This window comes from Mauremys reevesii, linkage group 4, assembly GCF_016161935.1.
Source record: "Mauremys reevesii isolate NIE-2019 linkage group 4, ASM1616193v1, whole genome shotgun sequence".
In the NCBI taxonomy this organism is placed as follows: domain Eukaryota; kingdom Metazoa; phylum Chordata; order Testudines; family Geoemydidae; genus Mauremys; species Mauremys reevesii.
The window spans coordinates 31085549-31103314 of record NC_052626.1 but is presented as its reverse complement, the minus strand read 5'-3'; the positions used below and the strand labels follow the sequence as shown (position 1 = coordinate 31103314).

General features: G+C 41.4%; 1 protein-coding gene across 6 annotated transcripts in view; it reads right to left on the bottom strand.

Moving 5' to 3' along the window:
- The window catches only part of TTC7B (tetratricopeptide repeat domain 7B), a 310511-nt gene that overhangs the window by 221425 nt on the left and 71320 nt on the right, over nt 1–17766 (bottom strand). For all 6 annotated transcript variants that reach the window (XM_039537948.1, XM_039537945.1, XM_039537947.1 and 3 more), the window contains one exon: nt 10875–10996. In XM_039537948.1, the coding sequence (XP_039393882.1) occupies nt 10875–10996 (122 nt within the window). The remainder of the gene's footprint in view (nt 1–10874; nt 10997–17766) is intronic.

The window sequence follows — 17766 nt, the reverse complement described above, 5'->3', positions numbered from 1 at the left end:
GGAGACTAATGATTTAAATTGTTGCCTCTTTTCCTCTAGAATCTCATTAATAAAGTCCATAAACTTTCCATAGTTTCTGTGGTCGTATTTGGCAAGTAGTGCCGTGTAATTTGTCATGCTGAATTGAAGCGTGGAAGAATATAGTTTGTGGCCAACCAGGTCCAACCTCTTACTATCTTTATAGAAGGGTGTGGACCAAAAGTGCTGTTTGCCCCTCTGGCTGGCTGCTTCCACTACCAGCGAGCTGGGTGGTGGGTGCGTGAATAAAAATTCTAATCCCTTCGAGGGAATGTAATATTTTCTGTCCTCCCTTTTGCATGTTGGAGATATGGTGGCTGGAGTTTGCCATACCGTCTTGGCAGATTCCATGATAGCCCCATTGATTGGCAATGCTATCTTTGAGGAGGAAGATGTTTGTAAGATATCTGTTAGCTCACGTTGAGTTTCTGGCACTTCCTCTAGAGCAATTTTGAGCTCACTCGTCTGAATAAATCTTTAAAGTGAGTAAAGTCATCAGCGATGGTTGGGGGTGGAGGCATAATAGCCTCGTCCGGTGAGGAGGATGAATTGTTGTTGATTGGTGAGGTGTCAAGAGCAGTGTCCTCTTCCTGCTCTGCCATGGATTCATCCCTTGTTTGGTGACTACGGTCTCTGAGGGTGGAGGTGGGACTCTGGTGTCTTCCCAACGTGGGCTGGGGCACCTGCTGCAGTGCTTTCTGTAAGCCCCCAGGGATTCCAGTATGGCTAGTGACCAGGGAAGTCCCATCCATGGGTGAGCGTACCATGGTGGCATGTTGTGCGCATACGTGGACCGTGATCGTAGTGGTCCAGTAGCCATAGGAATCCTGATCGGGGAGGTATGGTGAAGGGAGAATACGCCTTCAACCTCCTTATTGTCATCACACAAGAACTGTGATGCTATTGGAGATAACTATTTGCTGTGGTACCGCTGGCCCCGGTGACACATCAGTGCCCAAGAGAGGGGACTCTGGGGTCGAGGAGCCCAACAGATACTCTGGTGCATAAAGTGGGGTGGCGCCGAGAGCCTCAGTGCTGAAGAGTGAGGTGCCAATTGCGTTGGGAATGTGGTGTACTGAGCCGGAGCCGGTGCAGTTTGTGTTGGCGCCATTGCACTAGCAGCATTGGGCTGTGGCACAGAAATAGGAGCGGTTGTCAGTGCCATCTCCTTTAGTGCTGTCGACGGTACCGTGGTGGAGATGGACAATTTAGAGCCGTTAGACATCGCATCGGAGTGCTGGGTTCTGGCGGTGGCCACCACGCAGACAGTGCAGGAGGTGCCCAGAGTGTCATAGGTACTGAGCCGTGGTGCAGCCAGCACCAATGAGAGCAATTTAGTTGGTGACCATTTTGTGTTGGTCTGTTCTTTATGAGACAAAGAGGATGGCCATTTTTTTTGCAGATTTTTTGGTCTTTGAGGACCTTGACAGTGAAGAGACTGATGACTTATACCAGGAAGAGGGCTCTTGCCCCAGATCAGAGGCTGGTCTTAATGACTTCTCCATCAAAATGAGTTTCAGTCTCAGGTCTCTATCCCTGTGTGCCCTAGCTTTCAGTTTGTTACAGTAGTCACTTTTCTGAGGAATGTGAGCTTCCCCTACATAACAAAACACATTGAGTGTGTCCATCTGACACAGGCATCGCCTCTCTGCGTATTTTAAATCCTGGTGAACCAGGCATTTTCCTAAGCTAACACTAACTGTACTAAGGGATGGAGAAATAAAATCTTTCCCCCCTTCTTGTCCTCCCCCCCGGTAGGGGACGTAACTCTAATAACTGAAACAATGTATCTAAACTATCCTAACTCACTAATTTATCTAAACTTATCTAGTAGAAACGAAAGTTTTCAACAGGACTGCTGAGCGCCATCTCAGGCCAGGGACAGTTGAGAAGGAACTGAGGAGTCCAGGTCGCATGTGAGCTAGATAAAGTGCCAACGGCACACGAGGCAGGCACCATGTGTGCCTGACCCTATATGGGCACTGCTGCAAAACTCTCTAACCAAAGGCATAGGGATGCATCATCACCTGGACTGGAGCACTCACAGGGACAGCTCTCGAAGAAGTATGGATTTGTCAAGAACAAATCATGCCTAACTAATCTCATTTCCTTCTTTGACAGGGTTACTGGCCAACTGGATGGGGGGAAGCTGCAGACATGATATATCTTGATTTTAGTAATGCTTTTAACAGTTTCATACAACATTCTCATAAGCAAACTAGAGAAATATGGTCTAGACCAGTGATACTTAGACTAAGGCTCACTAGCCACAAGTGGTCTCTTGCGGCTCTTTGCAACACATGATATTAAAACTCTGTGTGATTCAGTTATTAACCAATCTAAGTTACTAATCAATCAGGATGCTTTCACTATGTTATGCACAAACCTCTTAGGACACCAAAAAATCCAATCCTGTTCTTAAAAAAGGTAAATTTTATTAACAATAAAAAGAAAGAAAATACATTTGGAACTTAGGCTTTTGATAGATAAGAGCAATTCCAAAAATTACCGTATTTTCCGGCGTATAAGACGACATTTTATACTAAAAAACAACCCCCAAAAATCGGGGGTCGTCTTATACGCCGGGTATAAACATACTGTAGCTTCGGCTACATACAGAACGTCCCTGTGCTGATACTGTATGTACCGCGCTGAGCCAATCCCGGCAAGCGGTGTCATCTATTAATGCATACAAAGCCTGCTCGGATTGGCAAAGGTTGTAATAGCCCGCCTCTCTGACTCAGCCAATCCGAGCAGGCTTTGTATGCATTAATACACCGCTTGCCGGGATTGGCTCAGCGCGGTACATACAGTATCAGCATAGGGACGTTCTGTATTGATTTTGCAGTTCGGTGGAGCTGGCCCTGCATCCCTAGGTATGGGGGGGAAGTGGGATTCAAAGGGCTCTGGGCTGCTGGCATCCGCGGGGAGCCCTGAGCCATTTAAATCCCAGCCGCGGCCGGGAATCAGAGGGCTCTGAGCTGCCCGCTGTGGCGGGGCGCCCAAAGCCTTTTAAATCCCAGCCGCAGCGGGCAGCCCAGAGCCCTCTGATTCCCGGCCGCAGCTGGGATTTAAAAGGCTCTGGGCTCCCCGCCGCAGCAGGCAGCCCAGAGCCCTCTGACTCCCCGCCGTGGCTGGGATTTAAAAGGCTCTGGGCTCCCCGCCGCAGCGGGCAGCCCAGAGCCCTCTGATTCCCGGCCGCGGCTGGGATTTAAAGGCTCTGGGCTCCCGCCGCAGCGGCAGCCCAGAGCCCTCTGACTCCCCGCCGTGGCTGGGATTTAAAAGGCTCTGGGCTCCCCGCCGCAGCGGGCAGCCCAGAGCCCTCTGACTCCCGGCCGCGGCTGGGATTTAAAAGGCTCTGTGCTCCCCGCCGCAGCGGGCAGCCCAGAGCCCTCTGACTCCCCGCCGCAGCTGAGATTTAAAAGGCTCTGTGCTCCCCGCCGCAGCAGACAGCCCAGAGCCCTCTGACTCCCTGCCGCGGCTGGGATTTAAAAGGCTCTGGGCGCCCCGCCACAGCGGGCAGCTCAGAGCCCTCTGATTCCCAACCGCAGCTAGGATTTAAAAGGCTCTGTGCTCCCCGCCGCAGCGGACAGCCCAGAGCCCTCTGACTCCCTGCCGCGGCTGGGATTTAAAAGGCTCTGGGCTCCCCGCCGCAGCGGGCAACCCAGAGCCCTCTGATTCCCGGCCGCGGCTGGGATTTAAAAGGCTCTGGGCTCCCCGCCGCAGCGGGCAGCCCAGAGCCCTCTGACTCCCGGCCGCAGCTGGGATTTAAAAGGCTCTGGGCTCCCCGCCGCAGCGGGCAGCCCAGAGCCCTCTGACTCCTGGTAAGTACCGGTAAGTCAAAACCATTTTAATTAAAATTATTTAAATCAAATCTGATGTTATTAAATGGTGTTGCCTTGGAAGGGGGGGTAGTCTTATACGGCGAGTATAGGCCAAAACCTATGTTTTAACTGGAAAATTAGGGGGTCGTCTTATACGCCCAGTCACCTTATACGCCGGAAAATACGTTAAGCACCCAAAATAGCTTTCTTGGGGGTTCAGCTTAAAGGTTACAAGCAAACAGAAGCATCTGGGGTTAGCACAGAGGAGATCCCCACAAGCCAAAATAAAAAATAAACCTGATTGTGTCTAACTAAACATTCCCTATCCAAATAATTTCTTCTAGGTATGGAAGATGAATTTTCATACCTGGTTCAAGCCTTACATAGCATTCTGATCCGTGTCTCTGCAGCACAGAGAGAGCAACCACAGACAAAGGGAAAGTTTCTTTTCCCATTTTAAAAAGTTCTAGCCTTCCCATTGACTTTTTTTGTCAGGTACTCACTTTTTTTTCTTTACACTGCGGACTTTTTAACCCTTTACAGGTAAAGCAAGTAAAGAACAGCTACCAAGAGGGATTTTACAGCTAACTGGTTGGCTGGGTGTCCATCAAAGGGAGCTACCCTCCCCCCCTTTATTTATCACATGCCCCCTGCCCCAAAGCCAAGCCCCTGCCTGCCCCTTGTCTGAGGCCCCACCACCCACTCATTCCACCCTCGCTCACTCACTCATTTTCACCGGGCTGGGGTAGGGGGTTGGGGTGTGGGGTTTTGGCTGTGGATGCAGGCTCTCGGGTGCAGCCGGGGATGAGGAGTTTGGGGTGGAGGAGGTGGGGGATGGTGCTGAGGGGTTCAGTGTGTGGGAGGGAGCTCTTGGCTGAGGCAGGGAGTTGGGGTGCGGGAGGGGGTACAGGATCTGGAATGAGACCAGAAATGAGGGGTTCAGGAGGGGGCTCCAGTATGGGGCTGCAAAAAAACACCTCGATGAGAATCGTAAGGCTATTTGCACAGAGGCTCCGGCGCGCTATTGCCAGTGTGAACACTTGATTGCTTTCTGCGCTGTAATTGGTCTCTGGAGCTGTTCCATAATACCTCAAGTGACCGCTCTGCTCATTGTTTTGAACTCTGCTGCCCTGGAGACATGCACCCCTCCCCTTTCAAAGGGGGGGGAGGGACAGCTCAGTAGTTTGAGCATTGGCCTGCTAAACCCAGGGTTGTGAGTTCAATCCTTGAGGAGGCCATTTAGAGATTGGGGCAAAAATCTGTCTGGGGATTGGTCCTGCTTTGAGCAGGGGGTTGGACTAGATGACCTCCTGAGGTCCCTTCCAACTCTGATATTCTATGATTCACCATTTCTGACAGCCCTTGCATGCTGTGCTGATCTGCTCCAGGACACAAAGCAAAGCATTAATGTGGAATGCTTGTGCTGCTGAACAGAGAGAGAGAGAGAGAGAGAGAGGGTGTGTGTGTGTGTGTGTGTGTGTGTGTGTGAGAGAGAGAGATACACTGTCACCCAAAACACACTGTATCTCCCCCCATCCCATACCCACACTCTTCAGTTGAAAAGCTGCTGGCAATGTAGAAAGATGCCCCTGGGACAATGGGACTGGGAAACCTGCACCTTGTGACACTGTGTCTGCCCCATGAGTCATTTAAACCCCTTCCCAAAGCACCCTGCGGCCAGTTGCACAGTGGGATAGCTACCACAATGCACTGCTGTCTTTGCCGTTGGAAGAGCTGCTAATGTGCATACACTCCAGCGTCACAAGGAGCACAGTGTGGACACACAACAGCGGTTTAATTCCAATGTTTTAATAAAAATGGTATAACTTGTGGCACAGAAACTTGCCAGTGTAGACATACCCTTAGATTAGATATTTTAAAACACTTCTAACTATATGACAGGTTTCAGAGTAGCAGCCGTGTTAGTCTGTAACCGCAAAAAGGAACAAGAGTACTTGTGGCACCTTAGAGTTAGTCTCTAAGGTTAATTCTGTTAATTCTAACTATATGGATAATTAAGCAATGGAACAAGTTACCAAGGGAGTTTGTGAAATCATTTGAGGTTTTTAAGAACAGGTCAGACAAACACCTGCCAGCGATGGTTTAGGTATACTTGGTCCTGCCCCACCCAGCATGAACAGTGGGACTAGATGATCTTTCGAAGTCCTGTTAAGACCTACATTTCTATGATTCCATAAAGCATGGATGGGGAAAGGAATTAAAAGCATAGGGCAAGTACCAGAGTAAAGAGTGTAGGAAAAGTTTCCACTGAAATCACTGGAATTTTTAGCTAAGTATACAATTGTAGGACATGGACTTTGAATTATTCACACCATCCCCCATCACCGATGCTTGGTCTACTTAGAATTAAAATTAAAGTTAATCCATAGTGTTCATCCTGAAATGTAAGGAAACCAAAAATCAAAGAGAACTGATCTTTTTTTGTAGGGTCTCACTCAGTGGCAAGTCCAGGGGGACTACAAGAAAAATCCACTATTTGACACTTTTTAAGCAGATTGAACTATGGTACTTGTATTAGGTGAATTGAAAAATACTATTTCTTTTGTTTTTTACAGTGCAAATATTTGCAATAAAAATAAATATAAAGTGAGCACTGTACACTTTGTATTCTGTATTGTAATTGAAATCAATATATTTGAAAATGTAGAAAACATTGAAAAATATTTAAATAAATAGTATTCTGTTATTATTTAATCACACGATAAATGGCGATAATTTTTTTAATCATTTGTCATCCCTAATAAGCATACATTTAAACATTTGGCTGAACTGCGGCATAAGGCAATGAGAAACATCTTCCCAAAATCAACTAGCTAGTGATCATGTTAATTTGATTTTATGATTGTATTATACATTACATAGCATAATCAATAGTTCTAACTAAAGGCCAAAATGTTACCTGCTTGTGCAGTGGCACAAGGGAATGCATCATACGTAACACTGCAGGAGGCTCTGGACAGCTGTTCCCATCACCTGGGCAGGAATGGATGGGGACTGGATGGAATTTGGCTTCTCAGCCTCCAGTGCCGTCAGTGTTGTTGCATCAGCATAGTAGGAAACATACACTGTGCTGAATACAGACTTGGCACAATTTACTCACTACCTGAAGAAGCAGGGAAACTGGGACAGAGATTTTGACTGAGTTTGAACCTTCCTTCTGGACTACTTCTGGACAGTGCAACAAGACTTTTCTCTGGGCAATGCTACTAACTGATTAGATGAGCCTAGTTTCACCAATTGTGTTTGTGGGGTATATAAATGATGGAGTCCAACCACAAACATCTGTTGGAGTGTGCATGCGCCTTGCTAGTATTTTTCTATGTATTTTGGATCTCTTTCACAAGTAAAATTTATTACAGTATGAGACTTTGAAAGCATGTTTCTCACAAAACATTAATGCTAAGTAAAACAAATCATTGGTCAGACAACTATTGAATACGTGAAAAACTTCAGGTTTTATTTTCTTTCCAAAAGCATTTAACTTGAAAATAACTGCTTTATTAAAATACTAATATTAAAGATTTCAGATAAAGTACCTACATTCATAGTTTTTGTTGTCTTCATAGCAAAGGACTCTGAACTACATTTTTTCTCCAATTTGAGACTACAATAGAGCAACCGGAGACCAAATGGAAGTTGTGTAGCCAGCCAGAAAGTTATTTTAAATAAATTTTTTAAATACTAAAAATCCCCCACAACATTTCTGTTTAAATTCATAACTATTTCTTTCTCCCTTGTTTCTCATCTTATCACACAGTAGAAACTCCTCTCTGTCTCTGACTGAAACACAGACTTAAATTTTAAGACCAGAAGGGATCATTGTGATCATCTAGTCTGACCTTCTGCATACTTCAGTCCACACAACCTCATCCTCCCACTCCCATAACTTCTGGCTGAGTAGTCCTCTAATCATGTTTTAAAGACTTCAAGTTACAGAGAATCCATGATTTACTCTAGATTAAACCTGCAAGTGACCCATGCCCCACGAAAAAGAGGAAGATGAAAAACCCCTCGGGTCTCTGCCAATTTGACCCGGGGAAAAATTCCTTCCTGATCCCAAATATGGCGATCAGTTGGACTCTGAGCATGTCAGCAAGACCCATCAGCCAGACACCTGGGAAAGAATTCTTCATAGTAACTCAGAGCCCTTCCCATCTACTGCCCCTCTCCGGCTATTGGGGATATTTGCTACTAGCAGTTGCTAATGGGCCACATGCCACAGTAGGCAATTTCATCATATCATCCCCTCCACAAAATTATCAAGCTCAGTTTTGAAGCCAGTTAAGTTTTTTGGCCCCACTGCACACTTTGGAAGGCTGTTCTAGAACTTCATGCCTCTGATGATAAGAAATTTTCATGTGATTTCAAACCCCAAATTTGTGGGTGGCCAGTTTATAGCCATTTGTTCCAATGTCAACATTGGTGCTTAACTTAAATAACTCTTCGCCCAATTCCTGATATTCATCCCTCTGATGTATAGAGAGCAATCATATCGCCACTCAGCCTTAGCTTGATTAGGCTAAACAAGCCAAGCTCCTTGAGTCTCTTCTCCTAAGACATATTTTTCCATTCCTCTGATCATCCTAGCAGCCCTTCTCTGTGCCTGTTCCACACTGAATTCATCTTTCGTAAATATCTGCACACAGCATTCTGGATGAGGTCTCACAAGTTCCTTGTATAATGGTAATCACACTTCTCTATCTGTAGTGGAATTATCTTGCCTGGTGCATCCTAGGATTGCATTGGTCAATATAGTTTGCTCATCCTAACTCAATTCTTCTACACCTTTTGGGAAGAAAACATTCATTTGGAATTTCTGTCTTAATAAAGATTGCAAAATCATTCATGAAATATGGTTTCATATATTTTTGGTAGATAATGGTTTTTCCATGTATTTTCTAAATCCTAGCACTTAGCATTTAGACTTCTAAGGTTTCAATACTTTATCTTTTTTCTTACAAGAAAATGCTGCCTATAAGATCTTCACTGGTTTCCGTACAAGAATATACACTTTTCTTTTTAAAAGAACATGTGGGTACAACTGCTGAGCAAAGGGACAGTTAATTGGATCAACTGGTCTAATTTTAAAAAAAGAGTGCTTTGCCTAAGTAAGCAGCAATGCACACCAGGTATCAGAGGACAGGGTCTAGCTCCTTCAATAGCTGTAAAAGTCTTTTTATATTTGCCAACTGTTTGTGACTGACACATACATAAATAAATATAAAAACAAGTGAGAGCCTGATTCTCAGTAATGCTCAGCACATTAGAAAACATGACCTTGTGTTTCCAAGATATGCAGGAAGAAACACTCCAGAGAAGAGGACTGAATCAAGCAACAAGCTTCTCTGTTTATGCAACAGATTTTCAGAGCTACATGATTACTATTACTTATTGGAGCTGGAGTGATTTCTTAAAAATATTATGCATATGTATTTATTCAGGTTTTTAAGTGAATATGCTTCATCAGGTAATTCTGATAACATGTTAATTGGAACTAACTCAGAAGCAATGCCAGATTAGAATCTAGTGAGACAACCGAAATTTAAAGATTTCATACAATTTCGTAATTACCTTTGCTTCATGAAGAAGCAGAAGGCAAAGGACCCCTTTACACTACAACATCAGCATACTCTCGCCCAAGCCTACACGCAAAGACAAAACACATAACAAATGTTACAAAGAAAGCAACACTCGAATTTTGCAAATTCTGATCACCTCAGTTTGAGACCTGTTGTCATCTATAGTCTCTTCTGTAACAAAGCCTTGTTGTAAGATAAACAAGCACATTCATCCAATTTTCCTAATTGACTAGCATCGATGCTCATATAATGCTAACATGAAAATGATGACTATTGAAACCTTTTTAAGTGAAAAGGTCTTAGACTGAATTCTTATAAACTTGACAATGCCGGGGCAAAGTAAAATATACATTCAAGTAATTTTGGAGTGAAATATTAAAAGGGCACAAAGTAAAACACTGGTCACTATTTAAAAAGTTAACAATTCAGTATTCAGTTCTGGTCAGTCCAAGTTAAAAAAAGATACAGCAGAAAAACAGATGGGATCAAGAGACAGGTGGCAAAATAATAAAAATTTAAAAATCTTCATCAACCCTCACTATTCAAATTATATCAAAATCTCACACCTTTACAGACACTGCCTGACTCCACCCATTTTAGTTATTTATTTTGATTTGAAAGGTATTAATGAAATGAAGTGATATTCTGGGCTTACTGAAGTCAATGGGAGTTTTGCCAGTTAGGGGGTAGGATTTCACACAGTATTTTCTCAGAAAAAAACAAAAACCAGCAAACCAATCTACGTAGTCTAAAATGACTACGGATTCAACAACAAATACCAGAAGTGTACTTTAAACCTAGCGTGCCAAGTTTTCAAGAGCTTAAAAAAATGAATTCATTTGTTCATTTTCTGTAATGTTTGAGATTCATTTGTACACCTATATTCAGTAGAATTTTTACTTCACAAAATTATGAATGATCTCCCATGCACAATCTAAAAGGTTCTACAAAGTAGGCACAATGGAGATTATACATATACATACTGTTGATCTTCATGCACATTTATCCTGCAGCATAATGTTAAAATAAGTGATAACTGAAGAGATTTGAAAAAAAATTATAAAATCAAATGTTTCAATTTATCTCTTTTTCTTGTAATCTGCATTATTAAAGTTTCAACACAAAAAACAGACATTTCACAGATATTTATGTTTGATATTTTAAGTTCTTACAGTTAATAAAGAGCTGTAAGAAAATATTTCACTCATTCTATTTAATATTCCCTATTTCATTTTATTCTAAACATATATTTTGAGGAAAAAATTAAATGCAAGTTAAAATAAATACTATCTGGATAGAAAAATTAATATCTTCAACCAAAATATCTCTACTATAGTAATAAAAAGTAAAGATTAGATGCTCATCAGCTCCATTTTCTGACTTTTTTGACATTATGATCGAGAACAAAAAAAACCCTAAATTCAAATCTTACCCATTTTTGAAATACAAGACATGTGCTCTTTGTAGTCCTGTTTCTAGGAAAAATCCCAGTTCCTGTTCATGGACTGCAGACCCCGGTTTAGGGCTTCTGTTTTGTATATTGGTAATTATTACCTAAGAAAACACACAAGTGAAATAAAATTAAATGAAATACAGATGAAACGTTCTAGTCTTATTATTTGAGAGCATGTGGGGTAGAACAAAAGAAGCTGGCGCTCGATAATGTTGAGTCTTCTTCACTCCATTCTCCTGCTGTCTAGGAGAGCATTTCTATATCTGTCTCACTGATTTTCCAGCTCTTCAAATCTCTTCTCAATACCTTCCTTCATTGTGACTTTTAATTTATTCTTCCTTCTTCTATTATTCTGACTGTAATTGTATTATTTAATTTTTAATGCATTTTAGGATGCAATATATGAAAAAAGTATTCAAAGCAAAATAACGTATAGCTTATAAAATATATAGTTAAACATGCTTCAGTAATAGTTAATGGCAGTGCTCAGTTCCTCTTGGCATCAGCCCCTACACATAAATGGTTTAATTCCAATTACAAAAATGAATACATAGGCACTACCAAGCTCAGTTAAAATGAGTCAAGTACACAGAACTAAAAACTAATGTAAAAATGCACGGAGATTAGTGAGATACTCAAAAGTAGTGTCCCCGGGTTGTTCAGAAAGAATGAAATACAGAACTTGAGTCCCTTAATATTTGTGCTCACATTGCCCTTTTAGCCAAAGCTTCTTTGAAACTGCTGTATGGCTTGGATTTTCATGTATACAGTCTATATTTTATCTGTCATGAAAAACCAATAATGAAAGACATTCTAGAGGAAACTATTTCAATAAATCCATTATGTGAAAATGAACACTGACAATTCCATATGCACGCTCGCTTTAAAAATATCATAGGCAAAAATATAGCCCCTCTTTCCCAATTGCTAACAATGTGTTTGTTTCCTTTTTCCTTCACTTATAGCAAGATTAAAATATTTTTAGAAGTAGATTTGTGGTGTAACTATTGTCTTCCTTTAATGCAATTTGCATGAAATACTTGTCATTCAAGTAGACAATCTCTCTGGCATCCTGAATTGACTTTTCTTAAAACAGAACAGTTCTTTATAGACATCCACAAAAGAACACTCATTTGACTAACTGGTCCTCTGGTTACAATTTCATGTATCATAATGAAATTGGATGAACATTTAAATGTTAGTAGAATCTGAATGAAAATACCCTATCTTATCCAACACAATGAACCCTATTTACTATAGTTTTCCATCCACATTACACCTTCTATAATGCTGTTAAGTAGAGTTATTGTATCTGAGAGAATGCTAACTTTCTACAAAAACTCAATCCCTATGTCTAATTCAATCATAAATTCATTAGGCATGCTGAAGTCTAAACACTAGACCCTATAAAACAGCAGAAACTGTCTAAAATTAAAAAATGTTCAGCTGCGATTCTAACTCAGAGTGCACTGTGAATGTGATTCATAACTTCTCTCTTCCCTCATATTCATATTTAATAATTTTTAGGGAGTGCTCTTCACCAGGAAGTTCAGGGCAAAGGACATGTTTTCTAACATACCTGCCATCTATGAGATCTGGTACATTCCAAAAAGGTAGAAAATTGTTCATCAGCAGGAACAGTTTGCAGCATCCAGACAAGGAAAAAAGTCAGATGAAGAGAAACCTCACCATCCCTCACAATACAAATACCGGACCCAATCCTCTCTCACTGAAGCCACTGGCAAACCCACTATTAATTTCAATGACAGTACCATTATGTCCACTGGTTGTACTGGCTTTATGTATGTGCCAATATGAAACGAATTATACACCAATACCCTGTGATGAACAGTTTAACTGTACAAGTATTTAAGATGTGCTCTATGGACTGACTAAAGCCGTTAGAAAAAACTGCTTTAAAGATAGGTCATTTAAAAACGTACTGTAAATATGTCTTCTTACAAAAGGTATTCCTCTAGGCTATAAACAGGACTATTTGGTTAATCTCACCCATAGAGCCACAGAGGTAACTGACTGATTGAAGTATTGGAAGCTCCTGCTGTTCCCCCATACCATCTTGGCAAGTCCATCACAACTCCTGTTTAAAATCTTAAACCATAAAACACTATAAACATATGTGCAAAAGTGGGGAAGAATCTAGATGAGATGATTTCCTATTATGAAAAGACTGCATGTTTCAATGCTCCGTTGTCATTCACAGAAATTCATCTAGTCTGGAAACAGGACTGCTGGGAAATCACAAGCAGTCCAACCAGAGAAAGGGGAGGAAAAGCAGTGAAGACTTAGAGACCCACATACTATGAGAGCCAGAGACTAAAGGCAGCATCTGATGAGGATGCCACATGTGCTTTGTAATGTCTGGTAAAAGGATGTGGAAGTTGCCAGGTAGACACACTCCAGATCTCATAAGTAGGGCCCAACCAAATTTACAGCCATGAAAAATAAGTAATGGATCGTGAAATCTGTTGCCCACCTGTGAAATCTGGTCTTTTGTGTGCTTTTACACTATACTATAAAGATTTCATGGGGGAAGAGTGGCACTTCTCAAATTGGGGGTCCTGACCCAAAAGGCAGTTGCAGGGGGGTCACAAGGTTATTTTAGGGGGGATGTGATACTGCCTGTTTTCAGAGCGGGTTAGCCAGAAAGCAGCGGCTGTTGGCCAGTTGCCAGCTCTGAATACCACCCTTACTTCTGTACTGCTGCCTTCAGAGCTGAGTAGCAGCTGCTGACCAAGGGCCCAACTCTGAAGGCAGCAGCGCAGAAGTAAGGGTGGCCATACCATTCCATGCCACCCTTACTTCTGTACTACAGTTGGTAGTGGTGTTGCCTTCAGAGCTGGGCTCTTGGCCAGTATCAGGGCAGAGATAAGGGTAACCATACTGCAAACCCCCCCACAACTCCTTTTTGGGTCAGGACCTGTACAATTACAACACCATGACATTTCAGATTTAAATTTTAAAATTTACAATTTCTAAATTAATGTGACCATGAAATTGACCAAACTGGACTGTGAATTTGGAAGGGCCCTACTCATAAGATGGGTCAGGAGAGGAATACACAAGTTTTGGTTGACTGGTTCAGTGGGGTTCAATAGCCCAGCAAAATCATAGGTGCAGGATGGATCTCCTTTGCTTGTTGCATGCCCAGAGGCCCCACTTTTATCCATGACTTGCTCAATTATTCCTCTCCAGGGACTGTGGAAGAGCTAGTCACTCATCTCCCTTAGCACAGAGAATCTCAGGGGAGGTACTGCCTTCAATGTGCTCAGTCATGGTGAGAGCAGGGTGGATACAAATCAATGATTTAAAAAAATAAAATTAAAAAATCGTTTTTTATTTAAATCAGATTTTTGAGAAAAACTATCTAAAGATAGTTTTAATTAAGATATACTATAGCTCAAAGATACCTCATCATGGAATAGGGATTATAAATTCTAATTCTATAGTATGAGACAATATACTCATGTAATGTTTAAGAAAAGTTTTGTAAATGAGTTCCAATAGTTCATGGATTAGGGACCCAATTTTATGGGTTTACAGGGGCTTCTGCATAGATTACTTAGGTTAATCTTTCTACCTACCCAATGGGGCTCAGTCTAGAAGATACCATCTGAGATGCTCAGTTTTGCAGTTCTCAAACTGTGGATTTGTGTCTCTAGAGATAACATGCTTGTTAACAGCAAAACATGGTAGGAACTGAATGAGACTATGCAATGACAGAGTTAAATTACAAGCATTAAAAAAAACAAATGGGACAAGTACTATCTACAGCTCCTTTTCTTGCAAATAGTCTCAATACTCGGTACCAGGGTACTGCTGAAGAAGAGGAGTTGGCTATGACATGGACATCCAGCAATCATCCTTCCATAATGCCAACTATAAAACTTCAGAGCTAAGAGTGAACCATTCAAGAAATATATGTTTGCTGATGATGTTTTAAAGTTAGTCACACCAGTGAACTGGTGGAAGTCATGTAAGCACTTGGATTCAGAGACTGCTGAAGTGATAATCTCACTTAACAGCAGTAGCTTCTTTTGCCGGTGTAGAAAGACTATTTTCTTCCTTTGGACTAATTCATTCCAAATTGAGAAATTGTTTGGAACTTGAAAAAGCAGGAAAGCTTGTTATTCTTTTCCAGATTATGAATAAACAGGAAAACGAAGGTGAAGACGACTGAGTTAGCTGCAGAAGCCAATATTTTAAATTTCACACAGTCTATTTAATTTTTGTTTAGTTTTTTAAAATATTTCATTTAACTATTTTAGTTAAAAACAATTTTAACAAAAACAAACCTGATTTTAAGAGACTTGAATGTTTAACTAAATTCAAAATTTCATATGCTTGTTTTGTTAAAATAGGATATGTTTGCTGTTGAAGAAAAAAATCCAGAATACATTAACATTGTTTTAGTTAAATAAAACAATTTAAATGTCTGTCTGATTATGTTCTTCTCCTAATACAGCATGGCAAGAAAATCCTCCAAATATTAATGATTAACCTGTTGAATTGGAGATAATTCAACTCCCAGTGACTTCATAAATATCTGCTTCAATTACCTTTGGTACATGAAATAACCAAACAATCATTTATTGTCTGATATAGCTGTAAAACTAATCTGAAAAGTTTTCAAAATAAATCCCTTTACAAATGTATAATGTGTACCTTCTAAAAATGAAACCTACATCTATCACTGAGTTGTGAAGAATATGTATTAAGGTTATAACAACCAACAAGAATGCACTTTTACATAGAAATCCATGATTAAATTCAGTATTCCTGACTAGTGATTTAAATCAATTTGATTTAAATCAAATCTATCCTGGGTGAGAGACTCTTCCTAGTTTGTGCTGACCACAGTTCGGGCTTGGGAATAGTGCCTCTCCAACCTGAGGTAACAGTCACCAGCTTCCAGAGGTAACAGCACTGATCACAGAGAACGCCTCCTACACTGAGGCCTGGGTTTGGAGCTGCTGAAAGAGCAGAGAGATGGAGCCAGAGAAGAAAAGCTGGACAGGACTGTGGCTTTCCCTAGGAGCTCAAAGCAAAGATGCACAGGGAAAGCAGAGAAGAGTTTTGAGGCACTCTTCCAGGCTGATTTACACAGAACAGCTTCAAACATCAGAAACCTTGAGGAGTCAGCTGCTTTTCTGATTTGACCAGCATAACCAGACTAGAGGGTTTTCTATGTACGTAAATAATCATACTTAGCTATAAAAGGAACAAAGAAAGGAAGATGAGAGTGGGATCACTAATGGGGCACAGGTAAAGTCATTTTGTAAGTTTCTTGCAAGTTTATCATACATTGAATTTCCTAGGTCTCTAACATGTTATTAATTCAAACAGCTTGAAGGGCAATATATGCTCACAACACTGACATGGGCCTGCAACATTACCTTCACCTTTCAACTTTTTTTTTTGGTATGGTATTAAATTGAGGATTGGTTGCCACAACATTTAGATCTAAAGTGCGATACCTCCAAACAAAACATTTCAATATTCAGCAAAGACCTAAGAAATTGAAGGGCAAGGAACGGAATTTGCATTTGAGTTTCCAAAGTCTCCTACCTCTTTGGGATAAGCTGTTCATCTCCAATGGTGGTACTATCAGTGACTGATAGGAGCTGTCTCCAAAGGTGCTGACCTAGCCAAGCCATGGTCAGCTGGCTTTTAAGAAGAAAAATCACAAAAATGTAGGACTGGAAGGGACCTCAATAGCTCATCTAGTCCAGAACCCTACACTGAAGTATTATCTAGATCAGGGTTTCTCAAACTTCATTGCACCACGACCCCCTTCTGACAACAAAAAATACTTCATGACCCCTTGGGGAGGGGGAGAGGCGAAGCCAAAACCTGAGCCCCTCCACCCTGTGGGGAAGAATTGGGTGTGGGAGGGGCTGTAACCTGAGCCCAGCTGCCTAGGGCCAAAGCCAAAGCCTGAGCCCCCACACCAATATATCCCAGAATTATATTCAGGGTTGGGGTTGTTTGTTTGTTTTTGTTTTGCACAGCATTACATTGATGACTCATATTAAGTTTGTGATCCACTATAACAGCCAGAACTACTTCTGCGGTACTCCTTCTTAGCAAGCCATTTCCCATTCTGTATTTGTGCAACTGATTATTTCTTCTTAAGTGTAATAGTTTGTATTTGTCCTTACTGAATTTCATCCTGTTTATTTCAGACCATTTCTCCAATTTATCAAGCTTCAGATGAATTCTAATCCTGTCCTCCAAAACACCTGCAACCCCTCTCAGCTTGGTATCATCTGCAATCTTTGGAATTGCATTCTCTATGCCAATATCCAAATAATTTATGAAGATACTGACTAGAACCCAGGCCCTGTGGGATCTGTCCTTCCAGGCTGACTGTGAACCATTAATAACTGCTCTGAGTATGCTTTGCAAACCAGCTGCGCATCCATCTTATAGTAGGTTCATCAGACTATATTTCTCTAGTTTGCTTATGAGAAGGTCACATGAGACAGTACTAAAGTCAAGCTATATCACATGCGCTGCATCCCCCATCCATAAGGCTTGTAACCCTGTCAAAGAAGGGTATTAGGTTGGTTTGACATGACTTGTACTTGAAGAATCCATGTTGACTGTTACTTATCGTCTTCTTATCTCCTAGGTCCCTAGAAATTGATTGTTTGATTATTTGCTCCATTAGCTTTCCCGGTATCAAAGTTAAGGTGACTGGTCTACAATTTCCTGGGTTGTTCTTATTCCCTTTTTTATAGATAGGTACTATATTTACTCTTTTCCAGTCCTCTGGGATCACTCCCGTCCTCCATGAGTTCTCAAAGATGATCTCAAATGGCTGAGATAACTCTTCAGCCAGTTCCTTAAA